This window comes from Magnolia sinica, chromosome 3, assembly GCF_029962835.1.
Source record: "Magnolia sinica isolate HGM2019 chromosome 3, MsV1, whole genome shotgun sequence".
Classification (NCBI taxonomy): domain Eukaryota; kingdom Viridiplantae; phylum Streptophyta; class Magnoliopsida; order Magnoliales; family Magnoliaceae; genus Magnolia; species Magnolia sinica.
The window spans coordinates 120,803,255-120,818,129 of record NC_080575.1 but is presented as its reverse complement, the minus strand read 5'-3'; the positions used below and the strand labels follow the sequence as shown (position 1 = coordinate 120,818,129).

Genomic DNA, 14,875 nt, shown 5'->3' with positions numbered 1-14,875 from the left:
ATCCTTGATGCGTCTGATGGATGCCCCACGCTTTCTCTCACGTCTCCTTTTATAGAGGAGTAAGTTTGGTTGGCTGTGTGTAAGTTGGCTAGAGGTTTTGCGTAAGAACATATGCAGCAACAACCGTGCGCAAGAAGACAACGTGAAACTACTTGCGTTTGGAGGATGGTGAGCGGTCTTTACTGGAAATCTTTCCGAACAATCTTCTCTGGGATGGTCGTGGCTGTCCTGAGCTCTACTGGGATGGTCTAGATCGTGGATTTGACCATCGCCATAGACGCACAATCGGTCGTAAAAACCAGCAGCGTCCGGACGTCTTTACGCAAGCCTTTTCACATGTAATTGCGCTTCAATCCTCGGTGGGACCCATAGTGATGTTTTCGGTGGAATCCACTCCGTCCATTGAATTCCTAGCGAAAAACCAGTCGGGAAGGAGTGGTTTTAATCGAGTTTTGGTGCGGTCCACTGTATAAAATCAATTCGCCATCCATCTTGCATTTTCTGACGATCCACGTGCGTACACGTGCATGAGACTAAAAGGAAAGCATGGCCGGGGTCATCTCCACCCCCTGAGTTGATTGAATGGGTCAGATCATCCAATGGAATGATGGGTTGGGCCCACAATCAAAACCCAATTGGCTTGGGTGCGTCCGCTGGGCGTTTTGCGCGAGAAGGGCATTGTTTAGATGTTTTGTTCAAAAAATAGGTGGGGCCCACTTCTGATGACATTCTCAGAGATCTACTCCGCTCAGCATCTTCTTAGTAACGTGTAAGCCCATGGGTCAAAGTATGAAGTAAATCTGAACTCTATGTGGGCCACACCATCCACTTGTGATGAGGCACTACCCACCGTTGAAGCAAACTTCTGTTCTTTACATGCATGCATATGGAGTTTTGTTTATTTACAAATTTGCCACTCTCCCTTCTAGGAACTACTGTCGTTCGTTCCTCCCTACTGCACTGTGCAAATGAGATGAAATTTCACCAGTACTTGTTATTTTTCACGCCCTTTCTAATGCATAAGTTTGAGCCTTGGTCGCTTATGGATTACCAAGATGCTCTTTAATGGCTAGCGCCCTCTGATTTCTCCATTGGGCCACTTCCACCGAGATCCAATGGCTAAAATTCGATGTGTATGGTTAATTTAGGGTCCTCAGGCCAGATATAAAGTTTCGAGCCAAACGGATGGTGGGAACCTTGTGATCTTGCATTCAGGATGACTTTCAGGCCTCTTGGACTTAATTTTCTTAGATCTTTGGCGTGTAAATTCTTCGATCTCAGTCCCCTGGGGTCTGTCCCTTGCCTTGGTTATTTTAGAATGTTAAATCCATGCTTTTAATACCCTTTTCAGTTCAAGTTCTTTAAATTCACCTTGTAACAACAACACGATTAAAATAGGACGTTAAGCATTATCGTGTACGAAAAATCAGGTAATAATTGGGGTCCAATATGCAATATTTGATCCTCAACACAATCCCCAACCAACATTTTCCTAGTCCCGAGCAAAGTATGCGAAAAAATAAGTTCAGAATCACAGGATAATTCTATAAACTCAAGTGATTTTTGAACAACAATCCAGTCAATAGAATTCTAAGATTCATGAATGTTGGACATTACTTTCTCCTGGACTCAAGCGCACGGTAAACTTCATAGTCGAGTTCAAAGTATTAATCCATCGATTAGAAAAATTCTAAACATTGAGTTCCATGAGTGTATAGTGAAACTTAAACTTATCACAATCAAAGGCTCAATTCTTTATTTTCATGATAACATTGATAATCACAAGAGCATTCAGGATAATCATAACCTAAACCAAAACTTGTCTTAGAGTTCAACTTTTCATTCTTCCAGCTTTTGATTTTTCCATCGATGGCTTTCACGCTATGTCAACCTTTTTAAAGGTAAAGCCAAGGAGAGGATTCGAACCCTCACTTGTAGGGAGCAAACCCATGGTGAAGACCATTCGCCCAACCCTTTCTGAAGGCAACTGTTTTTTAGGTAGGTATTAATTTTTTTCTTTGAACATGATGGACAAATTCCCCAGGTTGGTTCCTTCCATGCTTAGTGATTACCAGGTTAACAATTCAATATCGAACTGCAGCTTTAATGTGTAAGCTAGGTGTGACATATGACTCAATCAATGTTTAAAACTTCTAATCATGGATTAATAATTCGACTTAACTGTGGAATCTAACAGATAACTGAATCCAAGAGTCATAAATTACCAACATTACATATCTTATACGTCTAAATCAAAGATGGTAATCAAAATCACTTCGAATTCACAAAAAATTCCAGAAAAATGTTAAAATTTTTCACTATTTTTGCTCAAGACCAAGAAAATACTGATTAAGTAACCTAATCTCCTATCCCCAACCTAAAATCTACATTGTCCTCAATGTAAGAGATATAAGCATGCAATACACATGAGACAATGAAAATGAAGGAGAAGCGATGGAAAGATAGTACCTGATGAGGAGATCGAATGACTTTTTCCAAAGAAATTTCAGTGTGAAGGCGGTTCGGCATGAGAGGTAATCTAACAAAAGTAAATTATCCTAAAACAATTTCAAAAGCAAACTAACCTAACGGTATAAAGTCGACTATCCTAGAACGACATCAAGCAAACTATCCTAGTCCTATGAAAGCAGGAGAAAAGCTACTCAATGATGCCACAAGGTTTTTCTTCCGGCCAATATCTTGATAAATTTCTCAGTAGGTTTCTTAACAGGATCATCTAAAAGCCCTTTTTGTAATAGGCTTGGATACCCTTGAGTATGAATGTCTAGAGAAATTTATGGACCTCATAAAAAATTTGTCGTTGATTTGCCTGAGGTATCAAAAGTATATATGATTCACATAATGAATTAGATACTACAAGTAAATAAAACTCAGAAAACTTCTCAGAAAGTGATGTAGTCTTGACACATTCCGAACTTTGGTTCAATTTTCAACTCATCCTCCCTTAATGGTAAACAGTTAGGATCTAGGGAAGAAGGGGCTTCAGAGTAAGGGTTCTCTCGGCTAGCAACAACTACCGAGATATTCTCTTGCGAGGCATCCACTATTTCTTTAATCATAGGATCGTTTGAATCTGGAAAGTGTGCCAAACAATTGTCCAAAGAGTTGGGAAATTCAGCTGAGAGTGACTTATTTTCCACATTGACATCTGTGTTAAAATGTTCAAGGACTCCATCGTCTTTAAAAGTAGATGGAGGTATGCTCTCTTGCTCTTGCCCTGCACAGACAGATTGAGTGTTAGTAGACGAAGTATTGATGTGAGGATTCTGTTCATTGATACTATTCAGAAGAGGCATTGAATCGTCAAAACTTAACAGCTCAGATGGTGGCCTTAACTGGGTGGTTTCAAATTCTAGAGTCATATCTAGCAACTCGTCGCTCTCCCGAATCATATCATTATTCAATTCAAGGGAATGGTCCAAACATATCTCACAAGAGTTAGAAGGGTTGGTTGTAAGGAGCTCATCTTCCACTTTAAATCAGACATGTCAGGTGAGTGGAGTAGCTCATTATGACCGATCACTTCGTGTACTTCTTGATCATTGACCCGGACCAAACTTGAGATTGATTCCAGGGGAATTTGTGCTGCACATTCATGATCGTCATCCCAATATGCATCATCTTCCAATTCAGTGCAATACACTCTTGGGATGTGATCGCTTTCCTCACATTCTCTTTCTAAATTGGGTTGAGGTTCGAATAAACTAACTTCTCTCTCATCATTGAAACCTAGTGTGTCATGTGAGTGAAGTGTGTCATCATCATTATATTTGAAAGACACCCACGCCTCTTGATCATTCTTTTGAACTGTCATCGAGATCGACTCATCGGGAAATTGAATCATATGCTCATTAACATATTCCAACTCTTCATTCCAAATTCCAGAGTTATTAAAAAATGAGTTAGGATCACTTTCCTCGCATTGTATTTCTGGATTGGGTTGTGGTTGGGATGAACGAGCCTCCACTCTCTTATCGAGGCGCAAATTAAGTGCTTCCAACGTTTTTCTAATTTCCTCAAGACAGTCCATGTTATGCTGAAATGAATATTCTTGGATCGTTTCTGGTTGGATCTCAATGGTAGGGTATCCAAGGGAATAATCATTATAACATATTGTTGGTTCATCTTCCCAATTTCGATGTTTCCACTGGTTATAATCATACGAATCATATATGGGAGAATATGATGGTTGATAATAGTCCTCATTCTTATAATTATGATCGCGTAAGTACTTATTAACCGATGGAGCACAATATTTCAGTCGGTTCTCGATGATGGTTTCAGAAAAATCTTGAGATATAAGTTGAATTATATCGTAATCATTATACATCCCTCCCCAATATCTCTTATCCATCTCAGCATAGTGACGTACCCCCTCTTCCATGGTGAAACCCTAACTCTGAATTTAATCCAAAGAAAAATAAAAGAAAAGATCCTATAGCAGTATGAAAAGTAAGAAGAGGAGAGTTAGAAGGAAGTTACCTAATTAGAAGTTTCTATGTTAAGATCCTGCAAAAGAAAACAAAAGAAATTAGTTTCTAAAACTAGAAATCCTAAAGTTAGAAAGCTCTAACAACCTAAAAATAGAAAGTAAGCTAGTTTCTAAAAAGGGAAAAACTTCTAAAAATAGAAAGTTTCTAAAACAGATTAGGTAAGTTTTAAACCTAAATTAGAAAGTAAGTTTCTGAAAATAAAAGAAATCCTAGAATTAGAAAGTTTCTAAAAATAGAAAATAAAACCTAATATAAAAATAGAAGATAGAAAAACTAGAAAATTAGAAAGAGATTACTAATTTAAAAAGTCTATGTCAAGATCCTACAAAATAGAAAAGTTAGGTTAGTTTATAGAAATCAAATAAAAAAACCTAAATCTAGAAAAACCCTAATCTTAACCTAATTCTAAAACTAGCTAATCTTAGAAAAACGTAACCGTCAATCCTTGACAACGGCGTCAAAAACTTGTTCACACCCCAAGTATAGGGTTGTGATGTAGTAATAATCTCGGTAAGACCGAGGTCGAATCCACAGGGACTGAACCTTGTACGTAATCTAAAAGTAACTTGAACTAGAATTAGGCAAAGATGTAATCTAAACCAGGGAAAATTGAGGGGAATAATTGTGAATTTAATTAACTAAAACTTGTGAAATTCAAAGGTGGGAAACTAGGGTGCCAAGGATCCACTAGTAGAGATTAGGAAGATCTATGCTTGATTCACGAACATAACTAGAATCAGAGTCCAATCTTCATCTAGTTGGAAGATATTTCATTAAAAACCAATTTGAACTTCCTTTGATATAGTTTTCAAGAGATGAGAGGTATGAGAATTAGACTTGATTCCATCACAAAACCATGCCCAAGAGACAAAGTAAACAACAGAATTTAACCAATCCCCAATCTGAGAGAGTTATGAACATAGGGAAAGGTTCCGTCATCCAACCATACCCATGAGATGATGGTGAACAGCAGGGTTCCTACGATCATAACCTCTACGTATGCATAGAAAATACCTAAAGATATCTCAGATCCATTGTAATTTAAGTCACAACAAACCATTAAAAACTAAAGGCATTTCTTATAATCAAACTAGAATCAAAATCAGTTCAACTTAAATCAAAGGCATAAAGAAAAGTTTCCCATCTCACTACAAGCTTCACCTCTTAGCCCTAGCTAAGAGGCTTATCCAGACATGATTAGGCTAAAGAAATCTCAAGAAAAGACATAAACAAAAGGATAAAGAAAGGGAAGAAGATCTCCTGATGCCAGGCTGCTCCACTTCCCTCCTTTTCTCTTCACACGTCGAAGATTGCCTCCACGGCTGCCCACGATCTAGGCCAAAGATCCTTGATGCGTCTAATGGATGCCCCACTCTCTTTCTCACGTCTCCTTTTATAGAGGAGTAAGGTCAGTTGGCTGTGTGTAAGTCGACCAGAGGTTTTGCGTAAGAACATACGCAACAACAGCCGTGTGCAAGAAGACAACACGAAACTACTTGCGTTTGGAGAACGGTGAGCGGTCTTTACTGGAAATTTTTTCGAAAAATCTTCTCTAGGACGGTCGTGGTTGTCCTGAGCTCTACTTGGACGGTCCATATCGTGGATCCGACCATCGCCATGGATGCACAATCGGTCGTAAAAACCGGCAGTGTCCGGACGTCTTTACGTAAGCCTTTTCGCATGTAATTGCGCTTCAATGCTCGGTGGGACCCACAGTGATGTTTTCGGTGGAATCCACCTCGTTCATTGAATTCTTGGCGAAAAATCAGTCGGGAAGGAGTGGTTTTAGTGTTGTCCACTGTATAAAATCAATTCGCCATTCATCCTGCGTTTTCTAACGATCCACGTGCGTACACGTGCATGAGACCAAAAGGAAAGCATGACTGGGATCATCTCCACCCCCTGAGTTGACTGAATGGGTCAGATCATCCAATGGAATGATGAGTGAGGCCCACTATCAAAACCCAATCGGCTTGGGTGCGCCTGCTGGGCGTTTTGCGCAAGAAGGGCACTGTTCAGATGTTTTGTTCAAAAAATAGGTGGGGCCTACTTCTGATGACATTCTCGAAGATTTATTCCGCTCTTCATCTTCTTAGTAACGTGTAAGCCCATGGTCAAAGTATGAAGTAAATCTGAACTCTATTTGGGCCACACCATCCACCTGTGATGAGGCGCTACCCACCGTTGAAGCAAACCTCTGTTCTCCCTTACATGCATGCAGATGGAGTTTTGTTTATTTACAAATTTGCTACTCCCCCGTTTAGGAACTTCTGTCGTTCGTTCCTCCCTACTGCACTGTGCAAATGAGACGAAATTTTACCAGTACTTATTATTTTTCATGCTCTTTCTAACACCTAAGTTTGAGCCTTGATCGCTTATGGATTACCAAGATGCTCTTTAATGGCTAGCGCCTTATAATTTCTCCGTTAGGCCACTTCCACAAAGATCCAATGACTGAAATTCGACGTGTATGGTTAATTTAGGGTCCTCAGGCCAGATATAAAGTTTTGAGCCAAACGGATGGTGGGAACCTTGTGGTCTTGCATTTAGGACGACTTTCAGGCCTCTTGGACTTGATTTTCTCAGATCTTTGACGTGTAAATTCTTCGATCTTGGTCCCCTGGGGTCCGTCCCTTGTCTTAGTGATTTTAGAGCGTTAAATCCATGTTTTTAATACCCTTTTCAGTCCAAGTTATTTAAATTCAGCTTGTAACAAAAACACGATTAAAATAGGATGTTAAAAATTATCGTGTGCGTAAAATCAGGTAATAATTGGGGTCTAATATGCAAATTTTGACCCTCAACAGAGAACACTAAGATTTTGGGGAAATCATGTAGATCTTAAGGAGATTATTGGAATTCGAGTGGGTCCATTTAGATCCAGTGATAATCATTAGTATCTGGGAAGATTCTAGACGAGATTATAAATAAGTGGGTTGTAAAGCAACATGCATCAATGAATCAATGAAATGAAACGAAATGGTTATCTCGCCTTCCGTTTTGGTAGAAATCCCCCCTTATCTTGTTTTTGTAGGATCGCCTCCCTGAAACAGTTGTTTATAGAAAAAAAGAAAGTATAACTACCACTATTTTTATTTTAGGTTTCTTAGATAACTACTACTCTCCTTGTAGAACTTTCACTGCTAAGTGAGGATCTCGTGTGCTGTATTGGAAAGAAAAAGCTTTTTCATTTCTATAAGAGTAGCATTTCACGATTATGGGAAATTTCTACTAAGATTTGAATCCTGATTATGGTAATTGGTAAATCATTTTTCTTGCATGGAACCAGACTCGGCCTTAATTTTTCTGAATAAAAGGCATCCTAGCCGTCCAGTTCACAGGTATTCAAATGCACCCTTGTAGGCTGTTTGGATCCAGTGAAAGGTGGAACTTGGTTTATGAGTTTCCCTTTCCAAGGAAGTGACACCAGAAGTTTAAGCCAGGAAATGGTGGGATCACAGAAAGTCCTCCCTGTGGAATGTGGGAAATGGGTGAATGTGTCATTTCTTTTGGCATTCATGGGAAAGACATTCAACAGCAAACAAACCATAGTTCAAACATAGTTAGCAAAACGGCTTACAGGAAGAAAATGGTACGGGAAATGTTTATCTTTAATTCGGTCTTGGTTGTTAAAAATATGGTTAAAAAAGAAGAAGCAAAACACTAAATATTTGGAGAATGAAAGATTTGGGTTTAATATGATTTGGACTAAAAACAACAGAGTGAAGTGGCTATACATGTGCATATATGTCCATATATTTTATATAAATAAGGCTAAAATAGAACATTTTAGTTAAGATAATTAGAGTTCTATAAATATGAATGATAATGTATGTGGATGGTCGAATGTTGTTCTTCACCTCTCTTAAATCCTTTCAAGTAATCTTGGTATAAATTAGTCCATCTCTACTAAAAAAATTTCACCTTCTACTCAAATTTATCAATGGGTAGTGTTCAACAATCTTTATTTTCCCAAGTGCCCCAAAAGTTTGTTTTGCTTTTTTTTTTTTTTTTGAATAAAAAGGTATTTTATTGAAAAAATGTGTTTAATTTGGTTCACCTAAAAATGAGTTTTTTCCCCATCTTTCGAAATATATGGAGATTTAAAATTTTAGTCAATTATATGTTATTATTATTATTTTTTAATGCAGTGTTCTAAAACTTGCTGACTCAACTCAAAACTCGGCCAAGCCAACTCGGATCAGCAAGATTTTGAGCTGATTCTCTGTGAAACTCGGTATTGGGCCTGATTCGCCCTGGATTCAGAGAGACTGAGTTGACTTGATTGCTCAGTTGACTTGACATGACTTGGCATGACTCGGTACTTAGACTGACTCGGCATGAGCTTGGAGAGGCACACCGAGTCGACTTGATGTTTCAGTCAACTTGACACAACTGGTGTGATTCAAACTAAGTCACTCACCTAAGTTGCCAGATTTTATTTATTAAAAATAATTTAGGTAATTTATATTAACAATAATTGTATTGGGAGGGAGATTCAAACTCGGCAACAACCTTAAACTAACCAGTGAGGTACTGTTAATGTTGTTACTTTGAGTTGCTCATAAAAAAGAAAAAGGAAAGAAAGGTTGTTTCCCGAATTACATTTTATTTTACTGATAAGATCTAACTTCTTAAATATCAATTAACATTCTTAATATCTTCAATTTGTAATAATTAACTATCAAGTCGAGTCGGGTTAAGTCTTCAAGTCAAGCTGAATCAGGTTTTTGCACTGTTGAACAAATAGGTTTTTTTCTTTTTCTTTTTTCTCCCACGTAGTTTTAGGCTGTAATTGTGGATGAAGTATACAAGTCCTTGGGGGAGGAATGCTTTCAGAGGTGATCCTCGGCCTTTTGAATTCTGAGGCAGAGGACAGTTTAATCTCTCTTCATTTGAGGTAATCTGAATATATTTTGGTAGGGTTCTCTCTTATCTTACTTTCTCATATTGAATGAAAGCCACTAGGGTATAATCATTCTGTCCTTTTTTCTCTTTTGGAGGATATTCTTTCATCCTCCACCTGAGGATGTGCACAGGATACTTAGTTTTCATCTTGAATCACGGGCCATTTCAGTGATCCAGACCGTTGTGTGGGGCCGTTACTTGGATGGACCGTCCCCCAAAAATCTCCGAGATGGGAAGATCTCGGCCACCTGTCTTGTTTCTCTTTTTAGTTCACGTGCACCACCCTGTTATCTCCTTTCCCGATCATCCATTTGAAGGACACAAATCGGAAGGCCAGTTTCTTTTATTGATGATGCATCCATCATGGGTCGACAGCCACTTGGGTATTTATTTATTTAATCATGAACACATCGATATTTCTATTCTAACCGTCTATGACAGGCTACAGGTCAACGGGTTGGATTGTCCCATTGAGGGATTTTTTGAGGGATGGTACATCCATCTTGGGAGTGTAAAAAACGAGTGCTCTAGATTAACAAATCAGGGGCCCCAATCATCAGTATTGAAACCTATCATATTTTGGCCTTGGCCGAGGATCTAATATAACTAGTATAGGTGGGCTTAAGATACAACTTGCTGCTTGGGACATGTGAAACAGCCCAATCATCGATCTGGGTTGTTCATCCATTCCAGGAAGACTCTTGTCAGGCAACAAGGCAAAATCCCACCAGCGGGACAATCCTGATCCTCTAATCAATATAACGGAAAAGATGGATGGTGAAGATTGATAAGAGAACTATTTCAAATTCATAAACTTGAAACATCATTAGGTGGGTCACACCTACTTTGGACCAGAGCAGTGCTCGTTCATTATTTTTATGGTGTGCTCACCATATGAGTCAACCGGATTGATTTTTCTGCCGAAGTGTTCTTTTGTCATGGGGCCTAATAATCGGGGGCAGGCCGTGGTACAAAAGTCATGGCTGATGACCTGAACCTCTTGAATTCTGGCCATTGTCTTATGATCATCCATTTTTATTTTTTAATATTCCTATTTCAGATTATCAGTATCATATAATCAAAGTAGCTTCTTGGAGTCAATGGTATCTGTCCACTTAATCTTGGCTATACATTTTTCATGCATTGATCAAATGGTTGATACCACAGCATCGGTGTTCTTGTAGCATCATGGCGAGCCAATAGTTTTATGGAAGAAAGGGACATATCAGATTAAAGATTGGCTGTCCACATTCATTCAGATGCTTCAAGGATATTACTAACCTACCAAGGTATCAAGGTTCCAAATATTAGATGGTAGTCAGGCATTCACAATGGGCATTTTTGGATGGTGAAAACAAAAGAAGGTGAAAGGAAAAACATCACCACATAACCCAATAACAAAGTTGTTGGAAATAGATTTTCTTTGAGGCTTGTTTGGTTTTAATTTTTTTTAAAATTTTTTAAATTTTTTTAAATTTTTTAAAATTTTTTTTTTGTATGGTGTAAGGTAAATGAATCCTCATTATTATTTTTAAGTGTTTGTTTAAATAAGAATTATAGTCAAATAAATATAGGTAAAGAAAATTATAATCATTATATTAGAAAATTATTATTTATCTAAAGTTATCCAAGTAAAACAAATAATGGTAGCAAATTCATCGTCACAGTCAAATGTAAGTAATGTTACTACAAAATTATAAGAGTAAATAATCATTCCTCATTTTCAGCCTTGTAATTTAAAAACAAAAAATGCCGTTACCATTTCATCAGTTTTTCCTCACAGTCGAATGATAAACATGGTTGATCAACACTTTTAAAACTGTACAATGGGGGTTAAGCAGGTTTCATAGGGTAAGCATTAAAACCTATAATCTGAGGCGTTTCCTGCATTTGCAAACAGGAAAAAACAACAAATCGGGGAAATACGTATTATGGAATTGCATCAAAACTCACCCCAGAAAATTACATAGAAAATTACATCCAAACAATATTTTGGAACTTGCTTATTCCATAGAGAAGTATTTTGATACTCTGGCGCAGCACGCTGGTTGACCTCCATGCAGCTAGAAATCATTGAGAAATTGCATACCTGTCATGCAAATAATTGCAGTCCCATTTTAGATGTGTCATCTACCGAAAATTACTCTTAGTTGGTTATCTCGCTATTAGATTGCTGTTCATTTATTAGACAGTTAAAAATGAATATCCAATGGTCTTATTTTAAAAAAAAACCCTACAAATCAGAGGTTAGGATTGCTCAACAAACCTGATATTTAGAATGCAACTTGACAAAGGTGGTATGAGTTAGTATTTTTAGAATGTAACTTGGAAAAGGTGGGTTGAGTTAGTATTTTTCCACGTCTACAATTTCTAAGTACCTGCGTATCAAGCATCGTAGGCAGACAGAGTATCAAATAACGCCCATTCTTTTCTATCACCGACATGGCAAAATGGTTTTGAGCAGCTATGTTGATTCCGAAAGGGGTGTTCTGTCTTTCTCCCTTCTTTTAGCAAAGAGAGCATTATTTAACAAAAGAGAAAAGCTTGGATGCTCTGGCAGAATATGCTGGATGATAAACTGCCACTTAGAAATTACTTAGAAATTGTATGTGCGGGGTTCAAGTGATCAAAATAAACTGTCCAATTTATGGGGCCTAGTTCAGATATATCATGAACCTTATCTGACCATCAGACTCTCATTGGACGGTTAAAAGTGAAAAAAAATGCAAGGATCCTGGTTCAAAAAACAAGTGTCCACCAACAAGAGGTTAGGATTGTTCAACGATCTGATTTTGGGACTTGGGCTTACAGACAGTGGGTTGCACGATATTATCGGTTTATTTGAGTTAATATATGCCACGTGTAAAAGACGCTGCCAGAGTATCAAGTAACTGCCGTGAAGAAAATAAGAGCCAGCTAGCCTAACATTACAGATAAAATAACTAGTGATTGCTCTATATTCTGGCGGAGTACGGGGATTAGTATTCATGCGCCCCGTAACAGTACCAGATGTGGCATACGTGTGTCTCGATCCAAACGGTCCAAGGACCAGGAATCGAATATGGGAAATAACCCAAAAATCACAACGGACAGATGATCTTAAGTTTAAGGTTGGTGGCCACTAAATGGACTAATTAAAATGAAATATTATCAAGGGTCCGAATTCAGCAAACGAATGCTAAAAAACCAGATTTATTATGTGATCCCACGATTTGGAAGGTTTGGATTGATGTACATGTATGCGACGTGTACCAAATTACTCAATTTGGAATCATCTAAGAGAATAGATCATACACCATTAAGATTTCAATTACATGACTAATATATAATAATCACAGGTTGTATGTACAACAGTTGGAGTTTCAAATGCAAGAAACCAAAACAAAGTCAACGAAATTGACCAGATGAACGGCTGTTAGGCCTCTTGGGTGTCCTAGAGGTTGATACATGCCATCGATCGATCACCCCTTCCAATCCAAACTCCTTCATATCCGTTGGATCGAACACGCAATCGGTTGGGAATCCGATTGAGCCATGGCATGCTGGTTTGGCCTTACGACGGCCGGCTCCAAAGGGAACGTTACGGAGGGTCCCACCGGCGGTCCAGTACCTCTGGCAGCCCTTGCAGAAGTGGCGGGGCTGGTTGACGTTGTAGTTGTTGAAGTAGCAAAACTTGGTATCGATGGACTTGCACCGGGGGCATGGTAATGGTTTTTGGGGCCGTTTATCTGGTGGCCCACCTCCTTTAGCTTCTTCCTTCGCTTGTCTAACGTCCATCAAGATCATCGCTCCGAATAGCTTGAACCCAGGTGCTTCTGTGCTGGAATCTATTCCCTCCATGATGGATTGATAGATAGATAGATAGTTCTATGAAAATCTCCTCTCTCCCTTGTTTGGGATGCTTTTATAGAGAGAGAGAGAGAGAGAGAGAGAGAGAGAGAGATTTCTATGAAAATCTGTTATAGGAAAGCTGGTTCGAGGACATTTATTGTTATAGTTGAAAGAAAGAGGGCATTGAAATGCTATTAATACACATGTATGTCTTACAACCTATTATAATCCCATGTGACAGCCGCCACTCATCCTTTCTCATTTAAAAAAAATTGCCAATGCCAGCTATAGTAAAAGTCGACGCCGGTCTTTTTGTCCACATCAGCATGCCTAGTCAGCAAATGAGTTCACGTGGCACTTTTATTTGTAGCACATGTGGTGCCTTGTGGGCCCATTTGTTTTGGTTGTGGGCCCTTTTGTATTGGTCGCGTGGCAAGCGATAGAGGAGCATAACTAGAGGTTACAATACAACTAGGTGTATCGTAGTCTTACAATACAACCAGTTGCGTCGGACACATAGGACCATCTAACAATCGATCTGGACCGTCCATCGGTCAAGCCAATACTTGGCAGTTGATTCTGCAGTAATAATACCAATTAGATGATCTTAACCATCCTAGCGATAACATCCAGAAATGGTCGGTCAAGATCAAGCAGAGAAAAGTATCTCCATGATCCAATCATCAAATTGAAGCATGTATTCAGTGCGACAATATTGGATTGCTAATTATTCAAAAGAAACACTTTTGTCAGACGATGCTAACCGTAGGATGGGTCGCTTGTAAAATGGATGGTTAGGACTAAAATACCCAACATTCGAAGGGGAGGGATCATCCAACGTGATTTTTGAGTGTCCTGCCCACAGTGAGAGGGAATGGATGGAGTGTCCAGATTCCATATCCATGTTTGGACCGTTCGACTTGTCCAAAGAAATTAGTTGCATCATTAGCTTACGGTACAACTAGTTGTATTAGAACCTGTCAGTGGGTGTACTAACAAGCTAAAAAAAAAAAAAAATTTTTTTTTAAGGACTGGCTATTGGTGCGAGCGAAAAGTCACGGGCTCGGGTTGGGCCCACCAAGACTTTTTACGAAAGGAAACGGATTGGCTTGTGTACCGCACACCAGCGATATGGCTGAACTGTTGACGTCACCGAGTTCTGTGGGTCCCATCATGAGGTATGTGTTATATCCCAACCGATATTTCATTTTGAAAGCTCGTCTTAAGCTTAAACCGAAAAATTAGACAGATCCATAGATCAAGTGGACCACACTACAAAAAGCTGTGGGGGATTGAACCTCTACCATTGAAATCCTTTTGGGTGTCACGGAAGTTTTGGGCCGATATAATATTTGTTTTATCTCTTAATCCAGGCCTGTGTGACCTTATAAACAGATCGCATGGAAAATAAACTCGATGGTGGGCCCTACGAATGTTTTAACGGTAAAAATTATTGTCCCCACTGCTATTTCTGGTGTGGTCTACTTAAGCTTTAGATATAAATAACTTTTATACCATGATCTAAAATGATCTAAAAAATGGATGAAATATAATAATTACATCATTTTGGGGCATGTAACTTTGATCTCATTTGATTCGTTCGTACCACTTGAAGCTCGAGG

General features: G+C 38.7%; 1 protein-coding gene across 1 annotated transcript; it reads right to left on the bottom strand.

Moving 5' to 3' along the window:
• Positions 1–12,713: 12,713 nt before the first annotated feature.
• On the bottom strand, positions 12,714–13,310 carry LOC131238733 (cyclic dof factor 4-like). The gene has a single exon (XM_058236341.1). It carries the CDS (start codon positions 13,260–13,262, stop codon positions 12,810–12,812), a length of 453 nt encoding a protein of 150 aa, XP_058092324.1. The 5' UTR covers positions 13,263–13,310; the 3' UTR covers positions 12,714–12,809.
• Positions 13,311–14,875: the final 1,565 nt, after the last annotated feature.